This window comes from Scleropages formosus, chromosome 19, assembly GCF_900964775.1.
Source record: "Scleropages formosus chromosome 19, fSclFor1.1, whole genome shotgun sequence".
Classification (NCBI taxonomy): domain Eukaryota; kingdom Metazoa; phylum Chordata; class Actinopteri; order Osteoglossiformes; family Osteoglossidae; genus Scleropages; species Scleropages formosus.
In genome coordinates this window covers 9,050,704-9,065,183 of record NC_041824.1, presented here as the reverse complement: position 1 = coordinate 9,065,183, position 14,480 = coordinate 9,050,704, and the positions used below count along the sequence as shown (strand labels likewise).

At 40.2% G+C, this 14,480-nt stretch overlaps 1 protein-coding gene across 1 annotated transcript in view; it reads left to right on the top strand.

The window, feature by feature from the left end:
- The window catches only part of LOC108927640 (armadillo repeat-containing protein 4-like), a 54,706-nt gene that overhangs the window by 12,873 nt on the left and 27,353 nt on the right, over positions 1-14,480 (top strand). Inside the window, exons 2-3 of the mRNA XM_029246470.1 lie at positions 2,764-2,789; positions 4,386-4,440. Coding sequence (XP_029102303.1) covers positions 2,764-2,789; positions 4,386-4,440 — 81 coding nt within the window. The remainder of the gene's footprint in view (positions 1-2,763; positions 2,790-4,385; positions 4,441-14,480) is intronic.

Below are 14,480 nucleotides of genomic sequence, written 5' to 3'. Positions count from 1 at the left end.
GTTCGTCCCAAGCAGGGTTGCGGAGAGCCGGAGCCTAACCCGACAACACAAGGCATAAGGGGGCACACCCAGGACGGGACACCAGTCCATCACAAGGCACCTCAAGCAGGACTCGAACCCCAGGCCCACCCGAGAACGGGACCCGGCTAAACCTACTGCACCACCGCGCCCCCTAACTACATAGATAATTATTGTAATTAATTGTAAATAACAGCAAATATTATGACTTATGAGAAGAAGCAAGACTGTACTTGAGACTGCACTGTTTGCTACAACTGAGTTATTCACTCAAGCTGACCAGTTGGAGGTTCTCTCCAATAACATAGAGTAGAGAAATTTCTCTGCATGAATGTCTGAATGTACTCAGTGTAGCATGTTGATTTTTAAAGTCAAGATTACGGTTAAGAAAATTATTTTCAGCATAAACTATTTTCTGTACAGCAGGTGTTGGCAATTAATATCTTTCCTGTCTGCAAACCGTTCTTATGTGTTTTGTTGGCATGCCAACTTGGGCTGTAAAGGTGGGAAAAAAAAGATATTTAAACCTTTAAAATTATCACTGAATTACTGGGGTGTTACACAAAAGCTCTATTTTCTCTGTGCCAACTTTAAAGTTTTAGTGGTTGGAATATGAAGGAACAAAAAATGTTTCACATTGTTCAGCTAATTAATTGAAAGTGTTTCCTCTGGGTAAATTGGTCCTTTATTCAACTCTTAGTAATGATGGAATTTCCATGCTGGTGGGATGTCCACAGTTCTCATATTGACTTTCACCAATGCAGATTATGAATTAGTCTATGAATTGATAACTCTCCGACGACCTTTCAAACGTTCCTGTGTCAAGTGCCTCCCAAAAAAAGGCGCAACATCCAAGGTGTAAAAGAACAATCACTCAGAGCAAGAGCATTTTTTAACACCCAAACTACAGAATTTCATTGGCAGAATTTGTTCTATATTTTAATGCTCACATGTCTGCGTAAATTAAGACAGGTCTTCTTTCTCCTGATTTTCTAACAAGATCCTAGAGTTCACAGTGAACCTCCGTCGACACGAAAGTTTGAACATATGGAATCGGTTGATGCTAAGGAACAAGGCCAAACCCAAAGGTCTTACGAGCACCAGGAAAAGAATGTGCTCGAGAAGGCAAAGCAGCAGCCTGTGCTCAACTAGCCAGGCAGCAAGAAGAAAGCAGAGCCATCGTTGAACTGGGAGAGTCTTCGTCCAGCATCTCCCATTCATTGCGTGATCATTGCTCTTGTTATTGTCTGCAGTATTAAAACTGTACCACAAGCTCTATATTGTGCCTTTTAGGGTCAATATAACAGTGTTATTAATGGGAATTCTCATGGCAGTAACATCTGCATATGTACTGTTTGTTATATTCCTGTGCCAGAAGTCACACACTGTAAAGAAGCGTAATATTTTTTATGCATTTCACAGCCGACACTAATATTTGCGATTATTCATCCACTGCATTTAAAAGTTAGTGGTTTCTGAATACCTTTCTTTGGGTCATTACAAAACACCTTAGAAAATTTTATTACAGTCACAGTCATTATTTTTATCAAGGTAATGGCCAGTCTAGTGAGAAGCATTTATGTTTCTCTGAAAAAAGGTATTAATGTGTCGTTATCAAGTTAACCAACTGAATAATAATTTATTTGAGCTTAAGATTCAAGGTTTGTTTTAATTTCGGTAAAGAAGATGGCAGAACTAAAAGGAGTGGAGCAAATGAAAAGGGCTTGAAAACTAAGGGAAGTCCTTCAGTGGAAGAGAGCAAGAAAAAGGCACTTTTCTCCTTATCTACTGCACATGGATGTCCTTCTTTGCAAAAGTTATAAGTTGCTTGAATTTTTTTTGTTTTTCAAATTTTGCGGGTTTGAATTGGGCCCTGGTGTGAGTGAAACTGGCATGTTATCCTTGTTTTCTCGTGGGTTTCCTCCAGATCCTCCACTTTCCTTCCACATTCCAGACGTGCTATGAAAGCTGGTGACTGAATTGCCCTCAGGGTGTGTGTACAGTGTGTGTGTGTGTGTGTGTGTGTGTGTGTGTGTGTGTGTGTGTGTGAGAGAGAGAAAGAGAGAGAGAGAGAGAGAGAGAGAGAGAGAGTGAACGAGAGGGGGACTGTTTCAGATGGTTACGCTTCCAGGGATGTTCTCATGACTGCTTGATGTTTTATTATATATTTTATTTTTTATTTTGCATTGATGACTTTATTATACTTCTGTGAAATACACTTGCTTACGTATATCTGTTCTACATTAGTAGGATTTTAGACAAAATTGTAGCTGTTCTCTTAATTGTGAATCACTGGTTTATATGGATACCATTGAAGTTCCTGGAATGGTGTAAGGCAGGTGCAGTGTGACCATGTTATGCAATACACCAGTGTGACTGGTTCATATGCAATACAAATGGGACTGCTTGGAGCTTCCTGCCATGGATGACAGTCACACACACCCAAGGATAGTTGTTATCGCATCTGGAAATGTACTACTTAAGGATACACAGGTCCGCAACCTGTAGGTTACCAAGCTCACTGCTGCAGCAAAAAGTCCAGCTGCAACAAAATTAAATTAATTATTGCCACCTGTCACATCAGGCCAAGAGAACCGGGACGGAAAGACCCAAGTGCGGAGTTGTTCGTCTGGAGTCAGAGGATCAGGCAAGTTCTCGGTATCGGGGACATGCGGAGGGTTGGTCGATCTGCGATAGGGGACAGAGCGGGAATCCATGGGCAAGGTCAGGAGACGAAGTGAAGAGTCGGTCGAACGGCGATCGGAGTTGAAACGAAAATCCCTGGATGTGGTCGAGAAACAAAGCTAGGGGTCAAAACCGGAGAACGTGAACTGAGAACTGGAGATGCGTATGAGCGAGGAGTCACAAGGAAGAGCGGTTGTCCCTGACGAGATTCCGCAAAGGTATGGGAGCTGAGGAGGGTCTTTTAAAGGGTGAGGGGTTAATCAGGTGCTATGGGTTGTTGGCGTGGACATGACACCACCATAGAATCACACCATTATTATATGACATTTTAATAGCTGTTTCTGCTGATATAGGGCTCCCTGGAAATGCAGTCTCTGTAGGACAGGATGGTTTCTTTATGCTTCTGTTGCACGAGTGCCAAACTCCATTGCTGAACAGTGTGCTCTTTTCATGGCACAAGTCTCTGTATGGCCCAACTGTGTGTCTGTTTTCATCTGATGAGTCCATCCTGGGCTCAGTTTTGCAATATTTACTGCTATTTGGATTTTGGAGAATTTTTATCTTCATACACCCTTTCCCCCCACTACTGTTTGTTTGTGGTTTTAATACGATGCTGGAATCAGAAGTTAAAATTGTAAGGAACAAGTTTCCCTCACCACCTATAAAAACAGACAGTTATAGAAATTTCTGGAAAAAAAATCTCAGGAAAAACCAAATGTATTTTAAAACTATTATTATGAGGTATGTCAGCAGATGTGTTTAAATAAACAATGACTCCATTTGACACTCGGACGAACAAGTTCTCTACAATTTCAAGGACATGTATCTTACCTGAAATGTCTCCGGAAGAAAGAGAAGGCAATAAATGCACTGTTTTCAAAATTTCAGGCAACATCCATATTAGGACATATTCAGGGGGGTTGACAAAGTAAAAGAAACATCTAACAATATATTAATTCAAAGGCTTAATAAGGAGTAAGGTAATCCTTTGTCTTCAGAACGGCTTCTCTGAATGCTTTCATACAAGCCCTGAACTGTGGGATAGGAGGTGGAAATTTTCTTCACACTCTGAGCTCCAGAAGTTCCCAAAATGCTTCAGTAATGTTTATATTTGGTGACTGGGGTGGCCATTGAAGGTGTTTGACTTCATCCTGGTTTTCACGGAGGCATTATCATCCTAGGATAAGGGAACATGAGGGAATAGTGTTTGCACTATAGGATGCACTTGGTCCTGTAAAATGGCCAGATACTCCTTGGCTGTTATATGACCAGAGCGTAGCAATCATCAAACCTATTGACTCCCATGAGATGGCTTCCCATACCATTATGGATCCTCCAACCATTACTAACAGTCGGCATCAGACGTTGTGGGTTGAAAGCATCCTTTGACTTTCTCCAAAGGTCAACCTATCCAGATGTAAGAACTAGGATGAAAGCTGATTCATCAGATCATATTGCTTTCTTCCATTGCTCAGGGGTCCAGGTTTTGTACCATGGACCATGTTATGTCTCTTTGTCTGTTGGTCTTGGATACAAGAGGTTTCTCAGTGGCAGCCTTGCCTCAAATTCCAGCTTTGTGAAGACCAAGATTTACGGTTTTCGTTTAGACTGAGTCACGGAGGTGTTGACTCAATTTTATGGTAATTTTTGAAGCTGAACTTTTGGGGCCGGGTGGAGCGCTTCACCGACCTGCCCTCCGAGTACTGGCAGATCCAGAAGATTGTCAAGTATCTAAAGGTAACTGCAGTCATTATCTCAGCCTGTAACTGCATTGACTTCTCAAAATTATTTACTGTACCCTGTAAAATAAAAATTTCTTTAAAAGCATTAATTTACATTTACATTTACATTTATTCATTTAGCAGATGCTTTTGTCCTAAGCGACATACATCTCAGCAAAAGTACAACTTATGCATTACATTAAGAGAAGGAGACATAGCTGCAGACATGTGACTCAAGCAAACCTAGTTTGTTATTTGAAAACTTTCTGCACTGATGTTCATCGTTCGAGTAGGTTCGTAAAACACAGGATAGACAAATCCTGATACCCTCCCACCAAATTTTTTTTTTTTCTTTTTAAATATTATAAGATACGCAAACAAGAAAATACAACGCCGGAATAGTGGCTGAATAATGGCTATATCTGGGGGTGCTCATGAAGCTACGGTGCGTGAACATTTACACCGTAAATGAGCTGGAGAGATCTTGGGTGGAGTGGGTCCGGAAAAGGTGAGTTTTCAGACCCTTCTTGAATGTAGACAGAGTTTCCGCAGTTCTGAGTGACAGGGGAAGGTCATTCCACCACAACGGAGCCAGAACCGAGAACCTCTGAGCTAATTTAATTTATTATTTCAGTATCTATATTTATTAGACCTCTTCTGCCATATGCTTTCTAGACTGGAAATACATTTGAATTCTTCTGTCCTAATGAAAGGAATATAAAGCTAACACAACATAATCCTGTAGTGTGTTTTCCAGAAGGGCTGATCTTCATCTTGGACTTTGTGAACACACGCATGATGCAGAAACGAAGCGTGTTTTTTTTGACGACAGCTGTACACGCACTTGCCCACAGCAGCATCAAAGTGAAGTGTTGTGCTGAACAACTGACAGGACATGTGGTGCACATTAATACGTCAAAACACAAAGGAGGAGTGTTCCTGCTTTACTGTGAGCTGATGACCTGCTGCATTCAGCAATGCATTCACACAATGTTTGCTGCTCATTTCCATATTGACTTGTACATAAGCACCTTATATATTTTTAATCCAATTTTCTGGCGATTATGTGATGTCAAATCTAATAGTGTAGCCTCTGCAAATTGTACTGAGAGACACCCCCTCACTCTGTAAGTAGTGCGCCGCACTTTGCATCAGCTGCTGGATTTAATAAACAATCCGCTGTGGTTTGCCCACAATTGGCTTTTCACTGTCCCTTTTTGCAAAGTCAGTTATTTAGCTTATGGACTGATATTTATTGATCTTTGGAAATGTTTTAAATTAATGGTTCCAATCTCCTTCTTGGGCACATTTCTCCCTGCCCCATCTCCTGTAGTTTACTGAGAACAGAATATCCATTTCACCTTTTTTACCGGTGCTGAAATACATACAGGGGGGTGCAGTGGTGCAGTGGGTTTGGCCTGTGTCTGCTCTCTGGTGGTTCTGGGGTTTGAGTTCCACTTGGGGTGCCTTGTGACGGACTGGTGTCCCGTCCTGGGTGTGTCCCCTCCAGCCTTGCACCCCGTTTTGCCGGGTTAGGCTCTGGCTCACCGCGACCCTACTCAGGACAAGCGGTTTCACACACACACATTGTTCGAACCATTTGTCCCATACAGGGTTGCAAGGAGCTGAAGCCTAACCCGGCAGCACAGGGCGTAAGGCTGGAGGGGGAGGGGACACATCCAGGACGGGATGCCAGTCCGTCGCAAGGCACCCCAAGAGGGAATCAAACCCAAGACCCACCGGAGAGCAAGACTCAGTCCAACCCACCGTGCCACCGCGCCTCCCCGGCCCCCACCAGCGCTTTCAGACAGTGTGAAATATATTCACAGCAACAACAGACATATATTTCAAATTTTATTTTTCATTTTACATCATTTTTAGGAACAACACAAAAGAGTATTGACCAAAAGGCCATCTGATGGTTATGCAAGGTCAAATTGGTTGAAAAATACAGGTGGTCCCCAACTTACGATGAAGTTATGTTCCATGAAATCCATGGTAAATCGAAAATATTGTAAATCGAAAATGCATATAGTACACCTAACCTACGGAACATCACAGCTTAGCATATGTGCAGTGGCCATTACGGGCTTGCTGCCTTCATGCTGGGCGATTATCTTGAGTTCTCCTCAAAAGGAATTACCTTCGTCTTCTTCTTCCCCCCAATAGCAGGAGACACAGATGGGCGTTTCTGTGACATAATGGATGCACAAAACACAACCGAGTGGCAGACTGGGAGATGTGGATTGCTGTCACTGCCCAGCATCGCAAGGCAGTATCTCTCCGCATATCACTTGCCTGGGAAAAAATCTAAATTAAAAAATTCAAAGTACCGTTTCTACTGAATGTTTATCGCCAGCTCATCATTGTAAAGTTGAAAAATCAGAAGTCAAACCATCGTAACTCAAGAAGCATCTGTAGCAGCTCATTAAAACTGATTGAAGATGTAGTGTCCTGATCAACATTCATGGACCCAAAAGTGAGAAAGAAGGTTCTACTATAAAGCCATCCAGAAGGCAGGGTTAGTGCTTGGATGATGTGGTACCTGCCTTTTAGGCAAAAATCTTTTTTTTTTTTTGACTCAGTTGTAAAAGCTATTACGATTTCAGCTGTTTTCCAACATTAAGCATTTTTTATATTTAATAGAAAATTGATCAACCCGAGGAAGGCATTTAGTTTGTTGATAAAATAAGATTGTTTTTTCTGTCAAGCTGCTCCTTTCTCACTGTTTACCCCTGTAAGTTGAACACTATCAGTTGTATTTTACCCCGTCAGGTTAAAAACACTATTAATACACTAGAATTGCTATGCTTTATGGGTAACCTGCAGCTCCTTCTTTCTGCCTCTCTGGAAACCAGACTGTGAAGTTATTTATGGGGTTTGCCCAGTAGTCATTTTATAATATCATTACCATCAGAAGCTAAAAGGTAATCCAGAGCCAAGCTAAATATCTGTTTTATTTTAGAAACAGGAGGTTTTTTTGTGAATAGACAGACATTTGTATCTGAAAAACATTAGAATTTTCATGAAGTGACATAATATTCTCTGTTAATAGAGCCAAAAATGAAGATTTGCATTTGGATTGTAAATGTGTACCAACACATAACCATATAAAGAAGTTTTTAGAATTAAAGAAGAAAACTGGCAAAATCGTGGGCTGTCAAAAAAGCCTTCCTTTGCTTTTCCTCTTTTTTCCCCCTTGCAAACCAATGCAGGCTTTTCAAACCAAACATATGAAGTGTACATGAAAAATTAAACTTCTCAAACACATACACACCTGGACTGTGTTCACTAATGCAAGTAGTTAATGAGTAAACAGTGTACTTTCCCTACTGGTTAACTGGGAGCAGCATTGCAGGATTATTAGTTTACAAGGAAAAAGCCAGCTGTCTCAGTACGGAGCATTAATATATATTAAAAAACATGCAGAATAAATATACCATTTTCACCATGTTGCTTTCAAGCTGTTTTCGATTTCTGCGGTCTTCTGTTTCTGATTAGCTTCAGTACTTTACAAAGTCACAAAGAAGTTAATTTTAGCTTATGTAAAACTTTAGGATGATGAAAAAATCCGATGCACTGGTACACTTAAAAGTGGTTTAATTCTCAGGGTTTCTCTTTTAACCCACCAGAAAATATGTGTGAACTTCAACTTAATGATTCAGTAGCTGAAATGACTGAACTGTAATTTCATACATTGTATCACAGAAATATATATATACTTCTGTATATAATTTGGTATAACATCATTTCCATTTGTTTGTCACATTTTCACATGATCAAACAAGATGGGGAGGTGAGAACTTTGGGCAGCACTTGGGACAAAGGAATCTGAACATATCAGGTTCTCAATGCAAGCAGTCCATGATGTCCATATACTGTAACACATGGGGAGGAGCTGATTTGCCATCATACAATCTTATGTACAAAAGAGAGGGTGACTGGAGCACATCCTCAACCGCGTCTTAGGTCTCCAGTTACACGGAGACATCTCCAGGGTTAGACATTGTCGTACTATCTGAAATGTGTAAACGCTTCATTTTGCTGGAGCTTAGAGTCCCTTGAGAAGATCACATGGAGGGTGCCAGTGAGAGGAAGGTAATGAAGTGTGAAGATCTGGCTGGAGGTCAGGTGTACACTAGCGTTCAAAAGTTTGGAATCATGCAGAAATGTTCTTATTTTTAATAGAAATTTATGCTTTCATTTACCCAGGTAGTACTAAATTGCTCAGAAATTATAGTCAATATATTGACAATGTCATAATATTTTTATTTCATATAACTGTTCTGTACATCAATCTTTAAATTCATCGAAGAATGTGTCATTGCGCCGGCCAGTCCATCAAAGGCAGTACTCCAGCTTTCTGTTCCTTCATCAAAGAGGTTGTGCATACTTTTGAAGTGTGTTTACAATCGTTGTCCTGCAGCATGTTGAAATTTGCACCAATCAAGCGCTGACCACAGAAGATGGCATGACATTATAAATAGAGTTGTAACCTTTCTGTTTTGTAATTTCTGTCATTCTATATTAATCTCCCGCCTTACCAGCACCAAAGCATCCCCATAACATTACACTTCCTCCACCATGCTTAGCAGAAAGCAGCAAACACTCCTCTACCATCCTTTCATTTGCTGTATGTTTCGCGTATGTCCTGCTCCTTGATCCAAACAACTTAAACTCACTCATCCATCTGTAATACTTTTTCTCATCATCTACCATCCAATGTGAATGTTCTTTTTCCCCTTTTAACATTTTTTTTTTCTATTTGCCAGTTCTAGATGTGCCTTTTTCTTTGAAACTCTGTCTCAAAATAGTTATCGTCGCTGGAGTTGTCCTTCCACTGTTGCTGTTGACCCAGGTATTTGGTGTGGACGATTTAAGGAAGCAGCGAATTGAGAATTTGTAAGGTATCTGTTTCTCAGACTGCAGACTGATGTACTTATCCTCTTCTACAGGTGTGCATCTGGACCTTCCACTGCTTATCTTCTGGTTAGATCCAGTTTACCTTCTTCTCTCAAGAGAGTAGTGGACACCTTTGTATGAAAATTTTCAGTTTATTGGCAATCTGGTGCATGTAATAACGTAAATTTTCCAAAACAACAATACAGTGACATGTTTCTTAAGAAAGATGTTTCGTTTTGGCCATTTTTGATTCCAGAAATGAATTTTAGGAATGGCACTACTCTGGCATTGACAATTAATTTGCTTTCTTGAGCAGAATAACAGGTTTAAGCTTAACTAATGCAATTACAGAAGTTTCTTTAGCATTAGCATTATTACCCTTAGAGTTTATCATTGGGGCACTGGAGTAATGGCTGCTGAAAATGGGGCTTTGCAGTCATATGTGAACAATAAGTTATAAATCAATAATTTCAAGCAGTAATAGACATTTGCAACATTTGTAATGATGCGTTGGATATACTGTATTTTTACATCAGTTTAATAGTTCTTTGATAAAGAAAGTATCAATTCTTTCAATAACATGTGCCAGTGCAGGGTCGCTGTGGTCCAGAACATATGTTGGAAGCACATGTTGTGAGGCAGGGTACAATCTGGATGGGATGCTCGTTCATAATACAGCAATTACACACTCTAAAAACAAGTTAAAGGAACCACTTCACATGTAATACTTAATGGAAGTGTGAGAGGAAACCAGAGCTCGAGGGAAACCCAAAAACAGGAAGAATGTGCAACACTAAGTATCAGTTGGACTTTCTCCTGTAATCTTTTCCTTAATGTTTTCTGGGTGCAGTTGGACATCAAAACTAAATGCTTTAAAGGGTGCTCAGCAGTGTAAAGTGCAAGAAATAGATAGTTAAATAAATAGTTCATACATGTATCTTGAACAAAGGTGTGAGGAAAGTCATTCACACCAGACTGATTTTAACCCCTAATGAAAATACCACTGCCCCCTGCTGGTACTGTGTTGTACTGTAGTACATTCATTCTTGCGTTAAAACGAGAGACTTTTTTTATCTTGTTACAAGAAATTATTCTTTAATAAATATTTTAAAAGCCTATTAACAGCATGTGTTTTTTTTTTTTCAGAAACAGAAACAGTAATTGAAAAAAAGTACTACAACTAGTCAACAGATTGTCAATTGTGACTTATGCATTTAGCATAGTGGTTATATTTACATGTATTTTGCAAACACTTTTCTCCAAAATGACTTCCAGTGAACTCTATGTAATGTTATCAGCCCACACACCTTATTCAGGAAGGCGACTTACACTGCTAGATACACTACTTACACTGGGTCACTCATCCATACATCAGTGGAACACACACTCTTTCACTCACACACTATGAGTAAATCTGAACAGCATGTCTTTGGACTGTGGGAGGAAACCAGAGCACACAGAGGAAACCCACACAGACACGGGGAGAACATGCAAACATCACGCAGACTGAGTGGGGACCAAACCCATGTCCTCACGTACCACCCACGTGCTGTGAGACAGCACTGTATCTCGCTGTGCATCCGTTCTGGCCCCATGGTTTAAAAGCATGGACATGCTTCCTGAAGGTAGCTGATTCAAGCCCCATTTCTCACTGAAATTTTAGTACCCTTGAGCAAAGCACTTTGCTGAATTGAACTAATCAGCAGTATAAACTAGTTAAATGGTGTATGGTGCTATGGATAAATGCTTTAATTAATAAACAATGTAGTTATGTTCATGTGTACGACTGCTTCAGTTTTCCTTTTTTTTTTTGCTTTTTTCTGTATAGAATTTTTAAAAATATTTTAGAGATTCTGTGGACAATATTCTTCTAAAAAATGACCAGAAAAGAGAACAGTGTACTTGAAAAAAATCACCAGTTTAATTTTTGTTTCTACACAGACATTTGTTTATTTTTACATATTTCAAGGAATCTGAAAACAATTTCCATTAAAATGAATTAACAGCAGAACTGAAATGGATCACACCGACATGGAAAGAGAAACATTATATGAGGAAATTGCCAATACGTACAGAATATAAGGGCAAATTGTTATAATATCTAGCAGGGATGTTCATGTAGCAGTAGTTTGAAAAGGGTGACCAGGCATTCCAGAATTTATTTGAATTATCATGCAATTCAAATGTTTGCTTTTCTAGTGGAAGAAATTGAGAAGCTTGAGTCAGCCACATATTTGTAGAGAGAGCTTCTGGTGTGGAGCATAGCAATAGAATTTCCTTGGCAAACATGAAAGAGCAATCAGCCTACATTCCATATCTTCATATTAAACAAAATTTGGGCTGCAGTTTAACATGAACATAGAGGGAGACAAATCACACCTCTTGTTAAATTTTTTTGAATTGTTGAATGAACACATTCAAATAAACTTCATACACACAGAAACACTGTAAACATATTAAAGTGCCCAGAGAACCGCTATATTTAAAACACAGTTGAAATGTGTTTGGAGAACTATTATTTATTCATTCTACCGACTAATTTTCTTTAATGCACCTTAAAATGTTATTATATATTAATACACTTGCAATTATTCAGCCTGTTGCACTGGCTCCTCACTTTTCAATCACAGCTGGACAGTCTGTTCATAAATCCAGAATCCATGACTAGGGGCAGCTGATGGAATAATGCTGAGGCTCCTACCTTTGGATCTGATGACTGTTGCTTCAAACGTCACCTCCTGCAGTAGTACCTTTGAGCAAGGTACTTACTGTGAATGTAAGTAAAATTATCCAGCTGTATATATGGGTAAGTAGTTATAGGTCTCCTAACATTGCAGTGTTTGCATCTCGGTCTTGTTCTTTATTGTCCGTATAATCAGCAAAAGTTGAAGAATATCAACGTCCCTCAAATTTACCTCAAATTAAGCTATAATAAATAAAAGAGCTCTGTAAAACTTTTAAAATATATATATATACACACACACACACACACACACTTGTCCCCATACAGGGTCGCGGGGAACCGGAGCCTACCCAGTAACACAGGGCGTAAGGCCAGAGGGGGAGGGAACACACCCAGGATAGGACACCAGTCCATCACAAGGCACCCCAAGCAGGACTCGAACCCCAGACCCACCAGAGAGCAGGACCATGGTCCAACCCACTGCGCCACCCCGCTCCCCAACTTCTAAAATATATATATTTTTAATTTCAAGCCATACCGAAATTATAACTAATTTAAAATCTGAGAATATAAAAATGTCTCCACAAAAGTGCTGTTCAAATCTAGTTCCTAGCAGCTTCATCCAATGCATTAATTTAGCAGACACTTTTCTCCAAAGCAACTGCCAACGGACACTATGTAGTGTTATCAGCCCACACACCTTATTCACCGTGGTGACTTACACTGCTAGATACACTATTTACACCGGGTCACTCATCCATACATCAGTGGGAAGCACTCTGTCACTCACACACTACGGGTGAACCTGAACAGCATGTCTTTGGACTGTGGTTCAAGTGCACAGCTGTGACTTCCACAATACTGACTGTCAAAAATGGTTGTAAAACACAACAGGTATTATTTTGTGCTGGAATACAGCGTATGCATATGTATTTCAAAAAGAACTTGTTTTGAAGAATATCTGACGTGAATGATATTTCAGACACGAAACAATAATATTTTGTTCTTTCGTTCCTCGTTTTTGGCCTGGCAGGGTTTGGCATTTTTTCATCCCTGCCGTAATTCTGAAACTCTGTTCCTCAAATGGGGAAAGTAAAAACCGCAGGCATCCTTAGAGATGTTGTCTCTGCCAAGCCAGTCGCATCCTTCTCTGCATCGAGATTCCTGCGCATTTGCGGTGGCTTAACCCACTTAACAAGAACAGAGTCTTTGCGTAAGACCTTTAGGCCTGGTCAGAGGTCAGAGTTCAACCCGATGTACCACACATGTCACCAAGTGCATCTCTTTTAGTGGGAATGACAACCAAGTTTTTAGTGTCGCAGTACTTTCACGGTCCAGTTTTATCATGGAAAACATCTTCAAACCCCATCTTCAGTTTCAATGTCTTCTTTAGTTCTGCTTCAGTTTTTTTTTTGTTATAGTTTTTAATGATTTACGAAGTGTAATTCTTTACGCTGGTCTGTGTAGCACAACTGAAACATAAAAAAAGTTTAGCCGTATCTGGTAAAGACTGTAATGCAGTTGTAAAGCTTGACAGCAAATGTGCTCCCTGTGTTTACATGGTTTTCTTTCAGAAATCCAAAGATATGTGTTTCAGCTGAACTGGAGACTCTGAACTGAACTGTTGTTTCTCATCTCACAGTTTTCTGCAAAGTTACTTACAATGATTTACCAGTTTCTACATCGAGTCAGTTTAATTTAATTTAATGTAATTTAATTTGTTTGTTTGATTGATTAACAACACTCAATTACTACTATAATGATGATGCTTTTATTATTATTATTATTATTATTATTATTATTATTATTATTATTATTATGAGGGGGTGCGGTGGTGCAGTGGGTTGAACCAGGTCCTGCTCTCGGGAGGGTCTGGGGTTCAAGTCCCGGTTGGGGTGCCTTGTGATAGACTGGCATTCCGTCCTGGGTGTGTCCCCTCCCCCTCCAGCCTTACGCCCTATGTTGCCGGGTTAGGCTCCGGTTCCCCGTGACCCAGTATGGGACAAACGGTTTCAGATGGTGTGTGTGTGTATTATTATTATTATTATTATTATTATTATTATTATTATTACTGGAGGGGGTGCGGTGGTGTGGCAGGTTTGGCTGGGTCCTGCTCTCTGATGCGTCTGGAGTTCGAGTCCTTCTTGGGGTGCCTTGTGAAGGACTAGCGTTCCATCCTGGGTGTGTCCCCTCACCCTCCAGCCTTGCGCCCTATGTTGCTGGGTTAGGCCTTTGGTTCGGGACAAGCGGTTTCCGGTTTCAGGGAGTGTGTGTGTGTGTGTGTGTGTGTGTGTGTATGATTATTACTGGAGCAACTCAGAGTAAGTACTATACTCAAGGGTTCTACAGCAGGAAATAGGATTCAGAAAAAAATTCACAGACTTTAACCACTATGATAATGTTATTGCTCTGGGATGGACTGAAGCCCTGTCCTGGCTGAACCCTGCTTCATACCTTGTGCTTCCAGGATA